We start from the raw sequence: 22,943 nt of genomic DNA, 5'->3' as shown, positions 1-22,943 counted from the left end.
ATGCTGTGGCAGGTTCCGAGTGGGCAGGGGTTAAACGGGCGAGTCGGTATCGCCAGGAAAAAGCGAAATTGTACACAGGCCTGACTGGCCGTGTTCCGTCACATTAGAAGTAAAACGCCATGAAATACAGAATAAACGCAGGAGCACAGGGCTGGAGTGCTGAGGCCAAAGGGTCGACGTGCCCCACATCCCATCTCCAGCTGTTGCCAGAGGCAGATGCTGCCAGAACAGCCGTGTAGGAAGGAGGGCGAGCGCAGGGAGCCTCCCTCTCCGGTGCCTTCCTCGGCTCCCGCTCAGGGGTGTAGGGACTAAGCACTGAGACCAGGCAGGAATACATTAACTTTTCTCAAAAGCAAGGTCTAATGCCACAGAGGCATTCATCCTAGCAGGTATTTCTGCCTTCAGGAGCTGATCTCTGCTACATTTTTCATCCTCAATTAATTCCCGGTACCCTAGCAGCTCTGTTGCTCTCCAGCCTTCAAAGCAGTTAGTTGCCTCTGTGAAGCGTATGCCCTGTTGGCTTCTAAGAAATGCTGAGAGATTTCAATGACTGAAAAATCAAAAGGCTTGTCTAATACAACAGCACCCTCTTCCAAACACACTGACATGGTAATGTTTAAACAGCTGCATTGTGCTGTGCAAAAGCTCTGTCAAGCCGCAGAGCAGCCAGCATGATCTAAAGCTTTAGGAAAAGAGGATAAATATTTCTGATTTCCACCCCACGAGCATTTGAATTGTCCAGGCCCCTTCCATCTAATAATCCAAACTGACTGTGGAGTGAAATAACCTGAAGAAGTTCTGGTTTCTCTGAGAGAAAAAAAAAAAAAAAAGGAAAAAGAAGGTCACAAATGTATCAACATCTGGAGATGCCTAAAAACACAGAGAGGGCTTCTGGATTGAAGAAGATACGTGATAGTGTATTCAGTAGGTGAAGAGTGAAATTTATCATTGATGGCCACAATGCAGCTGCCTGTTGTACATATTTTCATTAGTGGTGCAACCAAAGTTCACGCAACTGACATGAAATTTAGGAGTTAAAAGTCATTTTAGCAATCCTTCTCTGTAATAGTATCCTACTGCTAGGGAAGGGGCAAAACCATCCAGAGTTATTCTTTGGCAGCCAGTTCAGAATGATCCAGTTTCTTCTCATACTCTGTATTCAAAAAAGAGAAGAAGAGAGAGTGGGAGCATTTGGTACAAGAGGTCAAGTTCCTGCTGCACTCTCGGTTTCCAGGCCCAGGTCCCTGTTAAATGAAAGTTCAGCACGATGCTGTCATTTGGGTCAAACTTGTAAGAGATGTGTGCAACATAATACAACCTAAACACAGTAATAAAACTTGCAGCTCTGTGTTTTCTGCTGTACGAGAAACACTGCTAATATATAATGGCCTCTGTGAACACTGATGTCACTTTGAATTTTGCTCCTGACTTCCATGGGCTTTAAATCAGCCGGGAAGAGTGGAGGTGAATATCCATCTCCCCCCTTGCCCCAGGAGGGAGCAGGCTCCTGGCATTCAGCTGGAGCAGGGACAACCAGGGGACTTCCCACCTCTATAGTGCTTCGCCCTTCCAAGTTGTCACGTTTTGAAGCCCTGTTTTCTTGATGCCTGTTACAAACTGTAACATTATTTCTTTCTCCTCATTTTTGGGTTTTTGTTTTGTTGTTCTTTTTTTTTTGGTGGTAGGCAAAACGAAGATAATGAAGAATTTTTGCCAACTGGAGAAACCTCCATAGACTCCTACCCAAACTGGTTAAAATTCCACATTGGCATTAATCGGTACGAGTTGTATTCCAGACATAATCCTGCAATTGAGGCATTACTACAAGACCTGGTCTCCCAAAAGATAACCAGTGTTGGTATGTTCAGCTATATATATCATATTTTATGATTATTTGCTCATTGTTTAGGACTTAATTGCTGTTTGAGTATTAATACTTTGCATGGCTTCTCTCTGGCGTGCCTACAACATTGCTTCCCGACTTCTGCGCTTGTTTCCCTGTTAAACATACAGAGATATCACCAACTTTCTATTACCTGAATAATTGCAAAGTCTGCCAGCAAGGCAAACCCCATTCATTTCAGAGATCTTTTGGTCACGATCAGGCTGAAAGTGGCCTATTTGGTTATTTCAGATAAATACGATGATAAAAAAAAGGATGGCAAAAAGCAGATAGCATCTTGCACGAGCTAGATCTGTATTATTAGCTGGTTATTATTTAAAAGGCTGTGTCTGGCAGTGCTCGTCTTCCCGAGGAAGGAGAGAGGAGGCTGACCTGCAGCCCTGCAGCAATGGCTGCAGGAGCGTCCGGCTTCATGGGGCTCTGTGGCTCGGCCAAGCTGCAGCTTCCCCGGGCACGGCGCAGGGACCTCCAGGCGAGCCATCCTCGAGCTGAGCAGAGTTCAGCTCTGTTTATTCTCTGTGTAAATCCACAATGGGGATATGCCCATGTCAACCTTTGGCTCTGGTTAAACAAGGTGACACAGTTCAGGGCCTTTCTCCAGGGCTGTTTAATGACAGCGTGTGTCTCCTTGAATTTAGCTGCGTGGCTGTGTGGGGAAAAAAAAAGCCCACGACCCCAAATGGAAGCCCTGAGATGCTAAACAAATGCATGCGCCGTGGTTTTCAGAGGTAGAGAGCTGCAGCACAGCCAGCGGTTTCCGTTGGCCACGCAGAAAATGAAGTTACTTGCGCTGACCACAAAGTTGCCAAGTCGGTTTCAGAGGGATGAAATAGCAGGAGCCCTGTAAAAGTGCTGATGGTGTTGGCACCGCAGGGTGAGGTCAGCAGGTCTTTAACCCTGCCAGGCAAAAATAGCAGGAAATGGCCTGGGCAAGAATAGCATGAACAGCCCTAAGGTTTACATTTTCCATCGTGTGAATCACAGTGGCTGCTGAGCAGGAATAAGGGAGATCCATGGTCATCACGAGTGGGCTGATTTAGCTGATCCGGATGGAGTAGATGTAAAATCCAGGATGCCACAGAGAGCTTTGCCACCATGAATCGAGCTACCCGGCGACTGTACTCAGCACACAGCTCTTCTCTGAGCTCTGCTGGGGCTTTTGAATTTTGAGGATTTTGAATAAAGCAGTTTGCGGTACCCAGGTGCCATCCCACATGTTGGATTCAAGGGTCCAATGGACACCTAGCTCATGAAAGAGGACAGACAGGCTCGCTTATTAACCTGCGATGGGTTTTCTGTGCACAAAACTCTGGATCGGAGTGATTCATTAAGGAGCTCAGGTTTGACAATTAAGCTGTGTATTTTCATTTCTCCAGCTCAGATGTGACACTGCAGGTAGCAGCAGGCTGCCCATACTCCTCTGGTCTGTGCTGGAGGGTAACAAGGGCACTGTGCGGACATGGCCTGGTTGATTTTCTCCTTGATATAGCCCTCACCTTTCCTGACCTGTCCCTTCGTTTCCTGACCTGTCCCCAACCCATTTCTGGAATGTTAGTGGCACATGGGAAGGGGATTGAGACAGTGCTTTATAACACATGTGTTAACATTGCTTTTTGAGCACATCCATGGAGTAGGAAAAGATACAGGCTGTGCCCTTCCCTGTCTGCTGCAGAGAGCAGCAGTGTCCCAGGCAGTGACCAGGCTGTCCCTAGCTCTGTGCAGAGGTGATGCTCAACCAAACCATCTCCTGGCTCGTCTACTGAGCTTTACACAAAATGCGTTGGTGGTAGTAGTGGTTTGTATTGCGTGGCTGCTAAGTGTATCGGTCTCTACTTACCCCTTCAACAAGCCATGCTGTCTGTGCAGGAGGAGAGCAGTGCTTGCTGCAAACTTGGCAGTGTTTGAGCTATGAAATCTGTCACTTCTGCACATCGGTGGGATGGTTAAGGTTGATGTAGGGACATAGAAGCTGGTGGGAGAAAAAAAGGAGGTAGGAGTGAGAAATAATAGTTTAGTACTCACTCTTCACTTGATCTTCTGGGCTTGATCTTCACTTGTGCTTCTGGGCATGTTGCTTAACCTCTCTATGCTTCAGTTAACCTAGCAGTAAAATGGTTATCATAAAAAGTAGGAGTGAAATCCTGACCCCAGTGACGTAAGTTCTGCCATTTATTTCCCTGGGGCCATGATTTCACCTAATGTGTCATATAGATGTGTCGTGAGGTTTCCATTAATTACGATTTTGATAGAGCTTTCAGATCAGCGGGGGGAAAGGGCCACGGGACCACAGAGGAAGATTTATGGTTGCTATTAGCAATTTCCTATGGGACTGTCTCTCTGTTAATGTTTGAGCGAGGCTCTTCAGAGTGGTAGGGCCTCTTATGGCCCTGACAAGAACAGAGCGCCATGGATTCTGTCAATGATTCAGGATAATTTCCATAAACTAAAACATGAGGTACATTTGGTATTGGCATTGGTCGCAGTGGGAACTGACAGGGAATGATTCCTATTCATAAATCCCAGTCTAAACCCAAGCCTGTAGAAGTGGAAGGGGACATGTAGAGATGCCAGGATCTGAATTTTGCGGGTAGCGTCCACTGCCTGCTACTGGGGATTCAGGAGTTATAAGTCAGGTTGCAAAGCAATAACGAGCATACTATTAATATACCTTTTTAAAAATCATTGCACAGTGCAACATCTCTTACTTTATGTTGCAAATTCTTTGGGTTTTTAAAAATAATACTTGCCAGTTTTCAGCTTTTATTGCAGAGCAGCACCAGGGATTCAAAAGCTGAATATTAAAGAATAATATATTTGACCAAAGGACATTGTTAGGGCTGTTACATTCTTTTTCATATTCCTGCATATCTTCTAATTTGCCTGTTTTTTTTCCTTATGGTCAATTTTTGTTGTTTTGCTTTTTGTTTATTTTTATTAAGGCAGCTGCAAAGTTGCCAGGTTAGATGTATAAAATAAATGTATATAGAAGTATAAAATAAACCTTCATAATGCCCCATCTTCAGGCTTCTTCTAGCAAACAGGACAATTAAATCTACAGGTTTACATGCATTAGATGAAACTTTATCCAGTTTCTTCTCTGTGTTCAGATGTGCTTTGGCTCTGATCGAATTAGGGGATTTGCTGTGCGGGTTCTTGCTACCTACAGTAATTAGATCCAAACTGCAGCTAAACAGCTTTCTTAGCCGCATTGTAATTTCTCTGCTCAGCTTGCATTATTTATGGGGAAAGTGGTGACCAGATTGATCCCCTGCCATCTATCAGAACCGATCACACGACTCTGTAATGTGCAGTGTTATTTTAAAATGAAAGCGGTGACAGAAGCAATTCTCAAGAGCAGGGAGCACCAAGGTGACATTTTCTTGATGTTAAAGTTTAAATGGAACAAATCATGGATGGGGAAGAGCATCCCATTCAGCTCCCACAGTGACACCTACAGCTGGCCTTGGAAAGGACAGGGTTACCCAGAGCTTTCAAGCTGAGGATGTATTCTGTGCCCTGCATCAATATATATTTCCTATTCATTTTATTCAGCATAAAGGGGTAGCTCTTAATTTGATATAATTCACTGAAAATTTCCTCCTGCCATAAATAGGAGCCCAGAGAGAATTGTTTTTCCACTGAGCACTGAAACCCACTTTTCAGAAGCAGCACAGGCAATTGCACATTCCCTTTGCCTTTCATAACTGTTTATTGCATGCATAAATAACCATAGTTAGCTATTTTCTTGAATATTTACAAGATGTCTGTGTGTAATTGTGGCAGCACTGTCAGCAGTTTAACAACAAATACGGCATGGTGCATCGTAGAGACAGTGTGGTCTTGATACTGCTTGTGTTGCTGTCCAGGGGAGCTGTGATGTGGGATTGCCAGTGAGCAGAGTAGGCTTTTGCGATTCCTGTGTTTAGCTGGATTTTATTTTTTGATTCTTTTAAAATCTCTGGTTGGAAAGGTTTGGAGCCATTACCTGACTGAGTTCATTTCTGAACCTGCGATGCCTTCAGTTTGTACAGGCAGTAATTAGAAAGCAAGCACGCAAGATTACTCACGCAGTGAATAAATGCCGCAATTAACTAAGGTGGACTCTGCTGCAAGTCAGGAACAAAAAAAAAGAAAAAGACAAGATGCTAATTATTGAACCTAAATTCTGGTGCTAAAGGAAATTATAAAAATCTCATCCAAAGGAAGGGAAAAAGTGCTGTTGAGAACGTGTGAAAAACATAATGAAATGTAGCACAATTGATTTACTGTATAAGAAAACAATGAATCTGCCAAGAGTCAACAGATTGATTTAATGTACAATTCCAGAGGAACGGAAGGGACTTAAAATGTACAACAAAGCCTCTGGATGATTTCACAGATCTCTTCCCCTCCAGAAGTTTTTTACTGTCTTGACTAAACCAAGAAAGGTTTAGAACAAAGAAAATTAAAAACAAGAACAAATTAAGAGATGAAGAAGGCTAGAATTTGTTTTGAAATATGTTCTTTGCAGCTTGAACAGGGCCATGTCTCTAGCCTGGGGCACAGCATTACTTGTTAAAGCCAATCAAAGTGTTTATGTTAGATTTAAGATTGATCTATAAATAGGAATCCAAAATGGATCTGAATGTCCTCTGTTTCATATGTTACTGCATCCCAAGCTTTGATTGGATCTCACTTCTCAGGCATGAACGTTGCATAATTAGATACATTTTAAAATGTTTGTTGGATTCTGACCAAGTCAGGTTTAGAGATCCTGTGGGGACTCACGCTTTCCATCAGAAGACCACACAGTCTAGACAGGCCATCAGAGTGAGGGCTATCCTGCAGCAAAACAGAGGAGCTGGAAAGCCAGATCAGTTCAAATTCCAAATAATTTTTTGTTGAATTCCTTCGGTCAACATTGGGTCTCTACTAGTGGTTAGTACCAGCTGCTTTAGGAGAAAGAGTGAGAAACCCTGTAGTTTACAGTTACACAAAGATAATTGAGAGATGATGGGCAGTGCATCTTTTATGTTGGATGGTGTCTGTGGATCAGGAGGGGAATTCAGATCTGCTGTTGGTGAGGGGACAAGGTGGGGAAGTAGCAGACATGGCATTTGGCCATGACAGCAGGCTCACAGTTACAAATGGAGCGGGGTTTTGTTTGAGGATTGATCCAAAAACTATCAGAGAAAACAGAAGGGATCCCATCAATTTCACTGGTCTTTGGACAAGACCCTAATCCCACAAATGGTCAAGTAAAAAGACAGGGAATTTTTTGCAAAGCTTCCTAAAATTAGGAAGATTTCTGTTCACACACAAAAGCCCTTGCATGGGGTTAACAGGAAAGGTTAATACTGCTTTCCATTTCCTTCTACTTTGGGGGCAAAAGAGAGACTTGATTTGCCTGAAGGTAAAAAGTAATGATTGTATTGGGATTTGTTTTTAACACTGTGCTGGTACGTCCAGGAGCTGTACTTGGTTTGAGGTACCTGCTGGGAGCTAGCTGGTTTATAACGTCTTTTACAGGGCTGTTCATGACCTGTGATATTACAGTATATTCAGAAACCTCAAAAAAAAAGAGGTGAATTCAGAGTGTGCCTGGAGTTTCCCTTGGAATCAGTACAGCCTTACGTTGCAAGGGCTTCTTAAAAACAGCTAAGCCTGCTGATTGTAGACGTGACAGACCAGTCGTGTAACATCCTCACATTTCTTGGAAAATTGTGTATGCTACTTCTGCATATTATCAGTTCTTCAGACATGTTCATATGGGCAGTAGGTGAAGGGACAAGGGCATCTCCAGATAAACGAACAATGTTTGTTCAGGGTAAGCTCCTGGAAGATGACGGGGCTCCCGCTGTTTGGCCATAATGGCCAGAGGGACATGTTTAAATGAGGTCTGAGCAGGAAAGGTAGCTCCTGAAGGAATACAGCTCAGAAAAAGAGAGGGAAGCCAGTAGGCAGATGTAACACAAAGGCAGGATGAGGGAAGCAATCTGACCTGAGGTCTGAGGGAATCATCTCCAATGAGATCTGTTCTTTTCTGGCATCACCACCCCCCCAGATTTGGGCATGCTGAACTGCTCCCAAGTCTGCTTCTTTGAGAAGTGCATAAAGGGTTTTGTTGAGTTCAAAAGGACAGTCTAAGCTCCGGTGTTTCCCTCTCTGCAGGGATTACGATGTTAGACTCTCACTGCCTGGGCGGCACATCTGTGGCACTGAATGAGCAGCCGAAGTGGGGCTGTCTGCACCCGAGTCCGGCTGATGTGGGGAGAAGCCAACATGGGGCTCTGTCACGGGTTGTTGTTGTCCACAATGCACATGGCTTCCAGCACGCTCTGCCGTAAGGCATGGTGTGACACTGTTCCCACCAATGTCATCCTCTGATTTGGGGAGGCCCAGTGTTTACTCCTAGCAGCAATGGGGGGTCAACATGCCAACAAAACTTGTGTTAGTTGAGACTACTATTGCAACCAATTAAGGCAATACAATAAGACGGATCTAGAAAGACCAGGGAGATGCTTTTGTCTTACTTCAGCTCAAATCCTTCTGACAGGAAACCAGGCCTTTGTGTCTCATGGAAGAATTATTCTGAATTGTTAATCTTCTTTATACATTTCCCTGCTCGGTGATGACACACTCATTGTTGAGTTCGGCTGCTAAAATCATTATCTGTCGTGTGGCTTCAATTTGCTGGGAAACAAGTCCTCTTCGTGTATCCGAAACTTCATGCTTAGAAAAAGGCATGCTGGAACTTCCATTTCTCTTCTTTTTTTGCATTGATGTCATTTTCCCAAATGCTCAGCTTCCTAGCCATACCTCAAAATAGGCTCTATCATTCCCTTTTCTCTGATGGGCTTACAGGCTTTTTGCTGTATTTTGGACATACATGTCTCATGGAGCAGGAGGAGCCAATTTCTAAGTCCTGAGCTCCTCAGAATTGAATGAAGAAGCATAAATTACATAAATTTTGGAGAAAAAACATTCGGTCTTCAGTTGGTGGAAGCAGTCTGCAAGCAGCTAAGTTGAGGTTGGTGGAGGTGGAGACAGTTGTATCTGACAGAAAGGAGGCAGTTCTGCTCTTTTGGTACCAAGGCTGATATTACTGACCTGATAGGCCACATGAACAGGGGTACAAAACCAGGTTGTGCCTTGAAGAACTGGGCAAACCCCATGGTATTGAAAAGTCTCCTGCTCGTTATTCCCTCAGGTGCAGATCAACTGACCTTCTCTGCATAAGAGAGGGAGTTTAGTACAAGTTATTTAATGCCCTTCAATTTCTAATTATTTATTTGTTCCTCTGGGATAAACTAGAAATGCAGTAGAAGGCTGGGGTCAGCAAAACAGCAAGGCAGGAGGGATTTTATTCTAAAGGAAGTATAATTACACTGACCAGATTTGCATAGCATTTTGTTGCAAAAATACAGATTACAGGTGCTGAAAGAGAGCTGATGACCTATCAGTAATAAGGCACAGAGATGAGTAATTAATAGGATGTGCAGCTAATGGCATTGCTTACAGAAAAAATGTACAAGCTATATAGGTGGAACAAGGGGAGCTCTAAGCCAAAATTTACAGAGCCAGGTAACTTGACATTTGTGTAGTTCTCCAGTCGACACAGATTTTGTCAGATCTGTGAAGAAAGGGATTGATTATCTGATCATTTGCAGGAAGCATTTTTAAAGGACTGACTCATCAACAAAGGCACAACTGCCATGGTCTGCCTCTCCAAACACAGAAGTGAATTAAGGAGTCAGGGTGTAGGTCATTTCATTTATTCAGAGCAGTTTTGATTGAGATGGTAGAAAAGCAGCTGGTTTTCCTAAGTATATATTTATCTTTTTAAAGTAACCTTATCATCAAGTAAAATGCATTTTTATGAATTCTTATGTAGAAAAAAAGTTCACTCTGACTTTAGAAACACTATAATCTGGCTGTTAACATGATAATTGTTTGCACTGGTATGAATAAATGTCAGCTGTGAATTCCCATTAGCTATCAGCTGGGAAGTGAGTGCATTTAATGTTTGAGCAAAGATGGCCCTTGGCATGCAGTGTGGACCGCAGTCCCTGCTGCCTCCATGTGCCCCCTCTTATCCTCCCAGCGGAGTCAGCGACCTGCTCGGCACAGCTCTGCTGTCATGTACGAGCCACCTTGGAATCCCTGGAAGTTAGTGGATGGGCTTGGATACATATCCATTGTGCATAGAGGAGATGAATTTACGTAGCTCTACTGCTCAGCAAAAAATATTAAAATTGCAGCAGAGATTATTACTGTAGTATCTTCTCATGCTTTTCATTAAGGAAATGTCTGCTGCATGTTGGACTGTAGATCCCAGCCACAGTCTTCAAAAGCACCCCATCACCTTTTACAGTGTGTGTCACTGTCAACAGAAGTCCAAAAGCAATTGAAGATGGAGAAAACGGGACTGCAATGGTCTGTTCCTATACTTGCTGTTCAGTTAGGGCACTTTTGGAGCCCATACTGGTTCTGCCTGTGGCCAATTGACGAAGACAAAGACATGTCAGGGAATACAATCCATTTTTAGTCCTGGTCAGCAGCTCAAAGCCTTTCTTTGTGCTCTGCACCTGCTGAATAATCTGTTGTCCAGTTAAGATTACACTGCTTGGTGCTCAGATACCGCAGTGCCGAATCTAATACAGAGCAAAAGATAGATGATTTTGTTTCAAGGAAGCTGTATGTAAGTAGATAACATGTAGCATTTTAAAGCGGTTTTGGTTTTTTCCCACAGCGATGAAATCAGGAGGCACCCAGCTGAAGCTGATCATGACATTCCAGAACTATGGACAAGCGTTGTTCAAACCAATGAAGTAAGTAAAAAAAGTCTGTGTTGTACAGTGAAATTGTGGTGGAATAGCCTGTTGCCATTTTCTAAGGCGTTCGAAGTTTGCTGTAGCATCTCTCAAGGTTAGTGTGTCTGGTTCCCTGGACTTGCTGCTGAATGTAGAGCTTCAGTCTGTGCTAGTCTGGGCTTTGGAAGAGGTACCGAGGAGGATTCAGATACATTACAGTCCTCTCAGGAATGTTACTCACTCTGATCTCTGCGAAATCTCCCTTCATATATACAGGATGTTTTCAGCATTTGTATGTAAACTTACTCCACAGGTCTGAGCTTTAGTGTCAGTGTTCCTCTGGAATAGGGCCAGACAAGAGTGATCACTCAGAGCAGCTTTGGGAAGAGCTAAATAGTATTTGTCTGATAAATTATAATTTAATCCATTGATTTATTGTTGTTTGTGTTAAAGGGTTGTACTATTCATTTGGCTGTGGCTATGCTGACTCTGTGAAAATGAATTTGTCTGGGAGCGGTACTGCACGGTAATGAATCTAGAAAGGGAAGGACTAGGATGATGCAGCCTTGATGTGCTCAGATCCCATTGAGATGAGTGTAGGTATTCAAATACAAAGCAGATGTAAATGAGCTCTGAATTCTGACCTGTATGTTTGTGTTGTAATAAGGAAAATGACTCTGTGCTTATCGTAGAGTGTTTAGTGGAGACACTCGGGGCTGCAAAATGTTTAATGAAGCTACTCAGTATCTGTGTCAAGAGTACCACTGGAATAATAAATTAATTTCCTTCTTTTGTTCCCACTGTAGGGAAGTTCAGTTAATTTCCTCTAAGATGGTCCATAAAAGACTAAAGTAACCGAGAATGAGTGGTTTGGAATATGTGTTAGCATTGTGTTATAGCTATAGTGGGGAGCACAGCTCAGGGGGTAAGCTGCTGCCTGGAGACTGAGAAATTCCCTGTTTCACTCAAGATTTTGCTATAGAATGACCTCAGACAAGTACAGACTTGACTTGATCTTATTTGAATACCAGAAGGGCCAAATAATTGGTCCCACTGTTCTTCAACCCAAGTTTAAGTGGAAACCCTCCTTATCTGCATTCATCCTGGGAAAGACAAGGAAATCCTATGAACCTCCAGGCAGCACAAGGCATTTGTGCAAAGGCCAAATGCCTCTGTTATTTCCCCAAGCTGCACACAACTTTCTCCATGTTCCTAGTGGATCACTGATTACTGGGGAGATGTTGGATGAAGCACAGATACACTTTGGCAAGTCAGAGGGAATGTGCTATCAGAGAGCATCTACCCAACAGCTTCTCCTCTCTGCCCTCTCCCTGAGTGCTCAGATCATCCGATCACCAGGGGTCCATCCCCTACATCGCAAGTTTCATTTATATAGGCACAATTCTTAATTGTGTCCTGTCCCACATGCAGAATCAAGAACCAGGTGGGTTCAAGCAGCCTTTGAGTGTTTGGTAGCATTGTGGTTGCGCTATTGGCTTTTTGCGTAGTGTGTCATTTGTTTCTTCTCCGTTTGCTGAGATGCAGGTAATCTCAGTTTTTATCATTGGTATGACATTGTAATTCTGGGAATGCTAATGAGGTCAAATCAAAAGTTTACTGGTTTACTGTACTGTACACAGCCTTGGCAAGATGATGTTTTTATCATTGGTATGACATTGTAATTCTGGGAATGCTAATGAGGTCAAATCAAAAGTTTACCGGTTCTACTGTACTGTACAAGATGATGGATGACAATGGAGGTATAGCCATGTTCTTGCGTGGAAGCAATTACTACCATCCACTAGAACAATAACAGAAAACGATGATGTCTTAATCATTCCCTTTGCTTGATTTGACGGGCAGCAACACCCTATTTTCTCACTGCTCTTTGCATTACGTGCACCACTGGAAAAAGCAGTATCAGAGCATTCAGCAGCTGTCTTCCCGGGCACCACACCTTACAGTGGCAACGCTACTGCGTTTGTGCTGAGCATCGCTGAACACAGTAGTGATTTTGAATAAGGATGTTTGCAAGCATCTGTCTTCATTCTGAGAACAGTGAACAGGGAGCCAGATGCTCGGCTAGTGTAAATCTTCCTAGCTCCTTTGGCATCTGGTCCCATTGGCCTCTTTCACCAGCTTGTGGACTGTTGTTGATGAAGCTCTTGGAGAGGTTTGCAGCATCATTTCTTTATATAAAAATAAGCAGCCTGGAACTAAAAAAAAAAACACCAAAGTTTTTTTAAAGCTATGAGACTTCTTCTTGTAGGACATTTTTCAGTCCCTAGACACCTTCCAAGTTGTTTCTAGTGCTCCCTCTTTTCTGAAGCCCTTCTGACCCAGGCTTCACAAAGCTCCTTCCCAGGTCAGGAGGCTGTAGGGACCTTGCAGACCAGGGTCAGACATCTCTGATCATCAGGACTGCTGGTGTAAAGGATGTTTTTTTCTAAATAATTTGAGGACCATAAAATGTCACCCTGGTGACTACGTCTGAGATCAGGACATTTAAGGAAGCCTTTGGTGGATAGACAGGACATCTCCATGTGGTTCATCCCATGTGTTTCAGTTGTTACTGTGTTATCAGCTTCATGGCTTTTCAAAGCAGCAGAAATGATGCTTTTTATTCTTCTGACCTGATAAGCTTCCTCATGGAAGTAACCTTCTCTATGAATCCTGGGTAACACAAACACAATAGTGCCGTGTGCCCAGCTGCAGAAGAAAACTGGGGCCCCAGTTCATCTCTTCAGTGCTGGAGGAGGCAATATGGGTTGCATCTCTATGTTAAACTGAACTGAGCCACAGTTTTTTAGAGAATATAGTCGGCATCAGTAGGATTTCAGGCCTGATCCCAAGGGACGTTGATAATCCTGGGTTTCCCACGCTGTCTGGTATTTGAAGTACTGAAAGCTGAATGGTGTGAGGTACACAGAGATTTATATGCAGGTGTGAGACCAGTCTTTACCTGGGTTTAGTTCATTTTAACTACCTGGAAAGCTGTTTTTGCTATACACACCTGTACTCAGCATTTTCCAAACTGAATTAATACCTGTTTGAACAGGATTGCAGCGGGTAGGGGGAACCATGCAAGCCCTTCCCTGACACAGCCAGGAATCTGCTACTGGAAGCGATCTCCGGACTTTTGGCCATGACTTCTTTAGAGGGGTCACAGCAAAATGACCTGGCAAATTGCTTGAAACCCTGCAGAACTCATCTCACTTGCGGTGCCCTTTCCCAGCCTCCCAATTCCATGTTGAATTTATCCAGAGAGCAAGCCAGCTCCAGAAAGGGGTCAGCAGGATTTGGAAATGGGGAAACCAGAATCTGCCTTTGGCCCCTTTTGTGCTCAGTGTTTGACATTAACTGACAGCTCTTCATCTGGTCATTGATTCAGGCTAGTGGAACAAATGAGAGGAGAAAAGCTTAACAGTCAGAGAAATATGATAGCGGTAAATAAAGCCTGATCAGCTGCAATTATTTTATTTATTTGTGGCTCTGCATCTTCATTTCTGAAATAATTACCCGTAAAGTATTGCAGAGGAAGCCAAATCTATTTATAAATCCTATGGCCCAGTGTAGATTCCTTTGCTAATTTCAAATGCATCATAGAAAAAGCGAGTATTTGCTAAAACTCCAGGGGAAATATAATGTATTTGCAATGTATCTTACAGTTAAAGTGTAGTTTTATTTAGCTCATAACAGTTTCAATCATACAAAATTATTACCATATGGGACAGGAAAAAAATAGCTAACTCCCCTTCTCCCATTATTAGTGTGTCTAACCATGCTAGTATTGTACAGCATAATAAAATTTATTTACATGATCGCTAATACCTGCAGCCACAGCTATCTATATGACTTATCAGGTAGGGATGGTGTAGAACTATAAATTTCAAAGAGTTTCAGGTTATTTGTCCAAAAGGAACATGCGCTTTATAGTTTTGTTTGGTTTCCCTTTGTTTCTGCTAACTGGTGGAGTTAAATAGCTGGCTCAGCAACAAAACAGACACACTACTTTTTTCCTCCCAAGGCTTTATTCTTGAAGGGGGAGATTCTGCTCCAGCAGAGTCAGCGTTAGGATTCCTACTGCATATGCTGTTGCCAGGATTCTGAGAGAGTTTTTTACAGTTCCTTATGGAAAAGCCAAATAGGATCGAATAGAAAATGATACCTTGTTATTGGAGTTGTGAGAAGTGTCCTGTGGTATGTGTTTAAGAATGACATCTCTCATTCCCGGCTTTATAGACTGCTTTGTAGAAATGTGTAGAAAGAACATGCATTATGAAATCTTTGAGGTTTATTTGTTCCATTCAAAGAAATACTACTGTATCTAGTGAACTCGCTTTTCACTGAAACCAAAATAAAAGCCAGTTCTGTTCCAACTTTAGATTTTGGCTAGTATTTTTAACATCTTTTTTATTTTCTTCTGTTTTTACAAGTCACAGTACAGGATTGGTAAAAGCCACGTGGCTGTTTCAGTAGCTGAAGTTCACAGTAAAAGTCTTTATTAAAATAGAACCAATTAGCGTCTGGGTGATATCAGGCCAGAAGAGACTTTTGGGGCCACGAAATCCAGTTTCCTTAAATCGTAGACGATCGTCTCATGAAATCCTGTTCATTAAACAATCAAACACTGCTGACCACATTGTTTGTACCTTTTGCCCCTGCTATCCCTCCTGAAACTCGCTGCTGTGGAAATAATGCTGCCCACTAGGAGCATCTTCTGGTTCCTGCAGCCCCCAGACATGACCTATCCCAGTGCCGGCCACCAAATAAGCTGGTAGTCACGCTTAGTGCAAAGCCAGCACTCTACAGGGATAAACCAAGAACACTCACCTTTCAGCTTCTGTAATGGCCCTGTAGCCTATCTTTCGGCTCCAAGACAGAGATGCTGTGAGCTGGGCTGAAATTTAGCAGCCAAGGTCATGGGGAAGATAATATTTTTCTTTTGATTGGCAAAGAAGAGCTTTTTACTGGCCTTTAAATGTCATATTTAGAGCAACAAAGGATTAGCAACGTTCTTTAAGTTTCTCCTTAATTTCCTTTTAGGATTGCTCAACAAATAACATGTCTTTTGATAGGGATATTAAATAGGACAAACAATCCTCATAATACAAGCAACTGTTAATCGCTTTCGTTTCCTACAGTAATATTCCCTTTTCGAAACGGCAGTGTGATTGTTGTACCTGGGAAATGCAGCCTCCAGGCCTGATTATCATATCAATTAGGCTGGTGTAAGTCTTCTGCATTGGTAGCGTTGCTTCCAAGTCAGAGGAGTTGACGTGAACTTCAGAATGGGGGCCACTGGAAGATTGCTTCCCTTATTACATTGCATATCATGCTGTTTTGAGGAAATACATTTTGCAAACCTGTTGCATTTCAGCTGGCAGGCATCCAGTATAAACATACTGTTATAAGTCAACATAGCAATTAAATCAAATTGCAGTGTTTTCTCTGAGCAGCCAGAGAAGTGAGATATGCATACAGTAGTTGCTACGCTAGAAGCCTTCCAGGATTAACACTTCGGCGTGCTGGAATGTGCTGTGCGAAAGCTGGCTGAGCAGTCGCTGGTCAAAGGACAAACCCAGCCGCCCCGTTTTGTCGCTCGGCTTAAGCCATGTTACTGTGCCGGCCACTGGAGAAGGCTGATTCTGTGCCAGGTGTGTTACTGGGACCCAAGGTTGAACAAACTGGTTGGGAAGGTTGAAGCTAGTAATCCCAGCATCCAGTTTATGTAGGTGTTATTTTAAAATTGCAAGGAGTGCTGTGTCGTTGCATCATGAAGAAATGCTTTCTTTGCTGTTGGAAATAATAATCAGTAATCAGTTATTCTGTGGGCAACATCCATGAGATTTTGGGCTTTTTAAGGGCATTCAAATCCTCACCCAGTGAAACCTTGCTGAAATGTTTACCTGAGTGAGACTGACAGGCAGATTTGATTGTCCTTACATCAGGAATAAATCTGGAGTAAACTGGATGAATTATATCACTTGATATTTAAAATACACGAGATCTGAATGTGGTCCTAAATCAGGATAGTAGAGGTTGCCATGTAGTATTTTAGTTCTTTAACTTTTGGTATATTATGCATGAACTGTTTTTCTCTATTATAACTAACCCTGTTCATCACATTAGACTTCTTCAGTATTTCAATGCAAATTGTGTTTTAGGACTCAGCAGTGTGTCTGGTCCAAATCTCATTTATGCAGATTGGAAAATTTGCACTGACATCAAGGGGAGCTGGAGCAGGATTGAGGCTGACTGATGGCCCTGGACAGCAATGAAATCCAGTCTTCTGTCTGTCACTGTGCACTGCATTTCCCCTTGCCACAGCTCAGCAACTGCTGGCTGAAATATTGATCAATCCAATCCAGCCCAGGAGAGATGTGTTCTCAAATTCTGCAAGCATGTTTATGAAATGACTCCAGAGTCAAAGTCTGCAAAGTCCAGGTAGCTCAAAGGTTGTCCATTTAGATTAGGATCTGCAGGGATCTGTGACAGCAACGTTTCACCATGCTGGCAGCCAGGAGGGGAAAACAAACCTCGTTCCCTCTCTTTTCTGCACTATTTTTTTCAGCACTATTGTGCTGTCCCAAAACAAGCTGCTCCGAGTTGTCCTCTCCTGGAGCTGGGCGGGAGCTGCTCTGAGCCAGGATGGGGCAATATGAGTCCCAGTGGTGGGGGGTTTGCTGGATATCACCACGTCTGTGGGGTTCAGTCCCATCCTGTCCCACTTCCTAGCACTGGGACGTTGCCATCTGCTGCTGCTGGTGAATTTTCTCCAAAATGCCTCCCCATAACTTCCCCACGGCGTCTCCAGCCCCTGGCAAGAGGATACTTCACTCCACAGTGCTTAGAAACATCAGCCCCATGGTGTTTGTGCCTGGGGCTTTTTACACAAATAATTCAAGCCTTGGATTTTTCTTCAGCTCATTTGTTGGGCTTTCTCTGGCAGATGATAACATGATGTTCAATACCTATTTTTGTTCTTTTGTTACACAGATACAAATGGCCACAGGTACTGATTGTACCTGCCCCTTATCACCATTTCAAGGGAGAGTGGAATGGGCAGTCATATTTTACAGTAGTGAAGTGTCTCTGCTTGATTAGCTGTCTTCTATCTAAGTGCTTATGGAATCTTGCTAATTAGTCTTCAGGAACAAAGACATGCTGGTGTTTGTTTTTTCTTTAAAAGCCAGTTATTGCAGCACCTAACTTTTTTTTTTCACATGTTACCATTGTGTATTAAGAAAGAAGCATCTTCAGTGTCTGATTTTAATCAAGCTACTTCTTCATTTTAATTTTCTACATATCAGGAAATCTAGTCCTGTGGCTTTGTCTTTTAATGAGAGACACACTAAGTTCCTCATGTTTTTATTTCTTACCCTGTGTCAGCAGTGTAGAAAAGCAGCAAACGTTATCAAGGGAAGAGCTGGCATGAAATGCATAACCTGTAATTTACTGCTAAGTAACAGGGCTTGGCACACGGGGGACTCATTGGTGTAGCAGTGTGGTAAGATGTCCTTAGTAAATCTGCACAAAAAAATATGTCCAGAGTGTTTTCAGTGGGATATGCAGATACAACTCCCCTGAAATATTTCATGGGAATTTGTCTCCGTTTCTCTACAATTTATAATCCTTAAACTAGGCTCAAGAGACTGAAATTCAGGGAGGGAAAATGATTGTGCAAGACTTGTGGCATAAACCAGAGGCTAAGGCACACACAGCTTTATCCTGGAGATGAGTTGCACCATGCTCATCTCTCCCCTTGGGAGCAGTTATTTTTGGATGTTTTATGGAGCTAAATTGCTCTCCGTCTGCCCCTGGACCTTATCATGCAGGGATAGCTCTGGGGATCCCGACTGCTTTGGAGGATGCAGATGAGGATTTGACCACACGTGCCAAGATTTGTTTGAAGTTTGTTCGCTCTTAAAACAACCAGATCATTAAAGCCCTCAACATTTCGACAGGTTTCTTGAGTTAGAGCTGCTGGATATTGGAAGGGCAGGAGATACGCAGCAGTGAAATGGGTTTGCTGAAACAGTGTGGCTGAGGACCCATGTCCACCTTTGCTGGAGGTCACTGGTTCAGACGACACAGTCCCGTGGTCAGTGACGATGCAAAAGCTGGGTGACATTGAGGAAGGACCCACGACCAAAGTAACAGTGTCTTGCAGATCGAGACAGGAAGGTTTTGGCAAAGCTGAGAGGCTTAGGAGAGAGCGCACAGCGCACATCCGAATTCCGCCCTTGGCATGGTACTATTGGTGACTCACTGCTGTAAACAAACAAAAAAAGCGTGTTTAAAATAGCCATAATAGCTGTTAATAACACAGCTTTAGGACACACTGGACATTTCTTACTTTTTTTTTTCATTTTCAATGTCTGGTTTAATAGTGTTAGTACTTTTCTTGTTAACTTACAATTTTCCACCCTGCTGTAACATTCTGCATGTGGGTAAATAAGAGTGAGAAAGCCTAAAAGACTCATTTGCATGTGAAGAAGTAGCAGAAACCCAGAGTAAATATCATCTGCAAATGTGTGGGAGCTGGAGAGTAGGGGGGGGACAGCAAAACTGTTGTAAATAGAAGCGGTTTTAAGTGCTGGATTACACGCCATGGATAATAAAATACCCCAAGCACCTAAGCTAGATACTGTTCTCAGCAGCTGCATCCAACTGATCCTGTTAGCACTTCAAGCCTTTTTTGTAAACCATGCTAATCGGTGGTCCAAATTCTTCATGCAGGGGTGGTCACCCGGCCAGAGGACAAAAACACCATGCCCATGCATGGAGACCTGTAAGAGCAGAAATACCACACACAGCCTGCAGATACACAGTCTATATGAAGTTTGAACTGCTTTGATAAGATGGTATGAGGCAGCAAAAGCAATGAAGATGTTAAATTAATCTGTAGATTTATGGGGAAATCTAGCAATGATTATTACTATTTTCTTTAGTTTTCAGTATGACTGACTTGTATTTTTTTTATTCTATCTCATGATACACAAGGAGAGTATTTTGACCCATCATATTTGTGTTTCCATGTATTTTGTGCCTGTTTGAATCACCTCAATAGGTTAATCCGTCAGTATGACTGACTTGTATTTTTTTAATTCTATCTCGTGATACACAAGAAGAGTATTTTGACCCAGCATATTTGTGTTTCCTTCTATTTTGTGCCTGTTTGAATCACCGCAATAGGTTAATCCAGTCAAAATTTTCAGACAAACCTCTTTTGCATCTGATTCTTTAGGGGTTTATTAAGCAGAAAATCTGATTCCCAGGGTGTAAAACCCAGAGGTTTTCAGCCTTTCGTGTTTCAAGCCCAGGTTTTATGTCAGGGCCCTGAGTGAGCCCCAGCCAGGAGGAGGGGAGAGCGATGCTGTAGCTCTGCCTCCTGGGGCTGACAGTGGCAGAGGCAGCTTAAAGCAAAATGCCAAGACTGAGAAAGATGGGATGCAATGAGGAGGGCTCATTCCAGCCCTGCACAAGGTGGGGACAGCAGCTGTCCCCTTTGGCATGGAGCCAGTGCCACCACAAGCCTCCGTGTTTCCCTGCATCCTCAGCAGCAGTCAACCTGACATCTCTGGGCTCTGGCAGCAGCAAAACAGGGTGCCCAAGGAGGGCAGAGCCTGCTTTCCCCATTGCCAGCCTAATTTTCCTAGTCCCATAGACAGCTCCAAGTTGAAACCATCTTTTTTTTGCAGCCTCATCACCCCAGGTGTAAGAGCTCGGTAGCTGGGAATTTAGCCCAAAACATGCCCTTTTTGCTCTGCCTGACCTACTTGTCACTGCCCGTGGGGAGCCGCAGGGGTTTCTGCTCCTCCCGCGCCTTTGCTTCGGAGAACCGGGCTTTTGTGCTGCTGATTGTATCATGGTGCCTTGAAGTTGTCTCGGCATGCACTGGGTATTTTGGTACAGAAGCTGCCTTTTATGTGCTTCTGTAGCACTCAGGGCACTAATGCTTCGCCCGAAGCAGTGGTGAAGCCTCCGCTTTCGTGCTGTGGTACCGCAGGGCAGCGCCAATCCGGAGCGAGTCCGCGGCTCCAGGCAGTGTGAGCACAGCCGGGTCCTGCTCTGATAGCAGTCGGCGAGGCCATGCAGAAAAGATGTGTTTTGCAGCATATCCAGGCCACCTATTCAAATCCAGGCTCTTTTGGCACCCGTGAAATTGTCTGACAACTTGTGAGCAGGCACCGTGCCATGCAAACAGATGGGCATGAATGTCCCGGCAGCCAAGAGCCTGGGATGTTCATCTGGCAGAGGGGAGCGAGAGCAGAGCTCCTCGGTGCTCATGTCCAAATGCCCGTCCCCCCTGAAGTTACCATTTCGATGGGGTGTCTGGTTTGAGCATGCGGTGTTTCACAGCAGAGATGATACCCCCAAACTCACCCCCTGGTTCCTGCTACTCCATCACCAAGGACAAGGTAGTTTCTGTGACACTTTCAATCCAAGCTCCCCATTTTCTGGGGACAGCCAGAACCCAGCACTGTCCTGTGTCCCCCAGAGACTAAACTTTAAGGCAACAACACAGCCCTTTTTTTCTTAACTACCTCTGATGGGTGGTTTCCTATGAGAGGCTGGCTCTTGCCAGAAGTGAATCCTGAGATGCAGGGATTAAAAAAACCTCTTCCGAGTTTCACGTAAATTGTCACAAAGGCTTTCTTTAAAACATAACTCCAAGGAAGGCCTTAATGCTATCGCCCCAAGGGGCAGCCTTTCCTACACAGGCATGCGCTTCATGATTGACACATCATTAATTAACTGTTATTAATTAACCCTCTAATCTGAAGGGATGGGGGGAGGAATTCCTTGCAGGCCTGGATCCTGTCATTTCTTTGAACACACGCGTCCCCTGTTCTGCTGCACTCCCAAACCCATCTGTCTTTGGGACTGAAGAGGCTCATAAAGAAGGCAGGACTAATGAACAACCTTTTATAGCTCCCCCTTCAACCATCTTCATTTCCTGACAGCCGCAGTTCAAACATGATTTGGAGGAGCGAGACTATTTGTATCTATTACTCTGAGTTTAGAGGAAGAGAAACATGAAAAAGACCAAATCAGTTGTTGCCTTTCAGCCACCCCTTGTTCCCTGCTGTGTAGGATGTGGCGCTGTGAGGGATACGGGATCTGTCTGTAATGTAAGGCTGGCTGTGCGTGTGGAGGGTCACATACTTTCTTTTAGGCTGGCCGTGATGCAAAAGGTTTCAGCCCAAAGTTAGGACAGCGAACCACTCTTGCTTCTTTGGTTTAACTCCGGCGTGATGACCTCCCCACTGCATTCCATAGCCCAAACCATGCTAAAGTGCCGAGCTGCACCCTGGACAGCAGCAGAAAGGACAAGTGTTCCCTGTGCTGACTTCATCTGGGCTTTGCTGGTGTCCTTAAAGACTTTATTTTGCTCTGATCACTTTGAGCCAGCCCATATCTTCTGCCAGTTCTGCCTAGTGGCCTCTAACCATCTCATGTGTCAGACAGCAGCATTACTATAGCTTTATTTAACTTTGTCTGCATTTGCCTTTCTAGGAGCAACAAAACAGCAGTTCTGTCGACTAAATGTGGCCTAAGGAAAGAAATTGTCCTGTTTATCCACAAACACTAGATTCTTGGGATGATGCCAATCTCAACAAGGCATCAGTGGTGCTGATAAGCCAATAGTCATAATCACTGATCAGTGTTTTGCTGGTGTTTTGGCAAGGTTTTGTGTCCAATATTGTTGACCCTATGCTTTTCCTATTATGTGCTGCATCCTTTGGCAGGAGAAAGACCTTCTCAGGGGTCAGAATGGTACCTGTATTGCAGGAGGTGCCTGAAACCCATTCTGTTTGGCATGGCTTGTTCCTTTTATTCAGGCTTGTGTATCAGGGTTCATCCCTCCCATGCAATTTCAGGCACAGCAGTATTAATCCTGCCATTTTGCATCTCTGCAATTGGGAACACACATTACTGACATCTGAATTACATTTTTAACAACAATTTCCTTTGTTATATAAAATGAAGCCAAAACAAACACTGGTATTGGAGGCTCACTTTCTGGTTTAAATAACACAGACCTTTAAATGGATGAGGGCTATGAATCATTTTTGTGTAGATACTGGGTTTGGGTTGTTTACTTGCTTGTTTGTGGAGGATTTTGTTCTTTCTTTTTTTTTCCCTGGCAATGTAACTCTATCACTCTTGATGCAGTAGGACTTTTTGGAAAAGCTCCCTGGTCCCTCTTATCTAACTGTACTGTTACTAGATTATTGGAT

General features: G+C 43.7%; 1 protein-coding gene across 1 annotated transcript in view; it reads left to right on the top strand.

The window, feature by feature from the left end:
• Nucleotides 1-1,685: 1,685 nt before the first annotated feature.
• Nucleotides 1,686-22,943, top strand: part of FAM20C (family with sequence similarity 20, member C) — a gene marked incomplete at its 5' end in the record, with an annotated part of 56,519 nt that continues 35,261 nt past the window's right edge. Inside the window, 2 exons of the mRNA XM_010161916.1 lie at nucleotides 1,686-1,858; nucleotides 10,635-10,713. Coding sequence (XP_010160218.1) covers nucleotides 1,686-1,858; nucleotides 10,635-10,713 — 252 coding nt within the window. The remainder of the gene's footprint in view (nucleotides 1,859-10,634; nucleotides 10,714-22,943) is intronic.

This window comes from Eurypyga helias, unplaced genomic scaffold, assembly GCF_000690775.1.
Source record: "Eurypyga helias isolate BGI_N326 unplaced genomic scaffold, ASM69077v1 scaffold9982, whole genome shotgun sequence".
In the NCBI taxonomy this organism is placed as follows: Eukaryota; Metazoa; Chordata; class Aves; order Eurypygiformes; family Eurypygidae; genus Eurypyga; species Eurypyga helias.
This window is presented reverse-complemented; position numbering and strand designations above follow the sequence as displayed.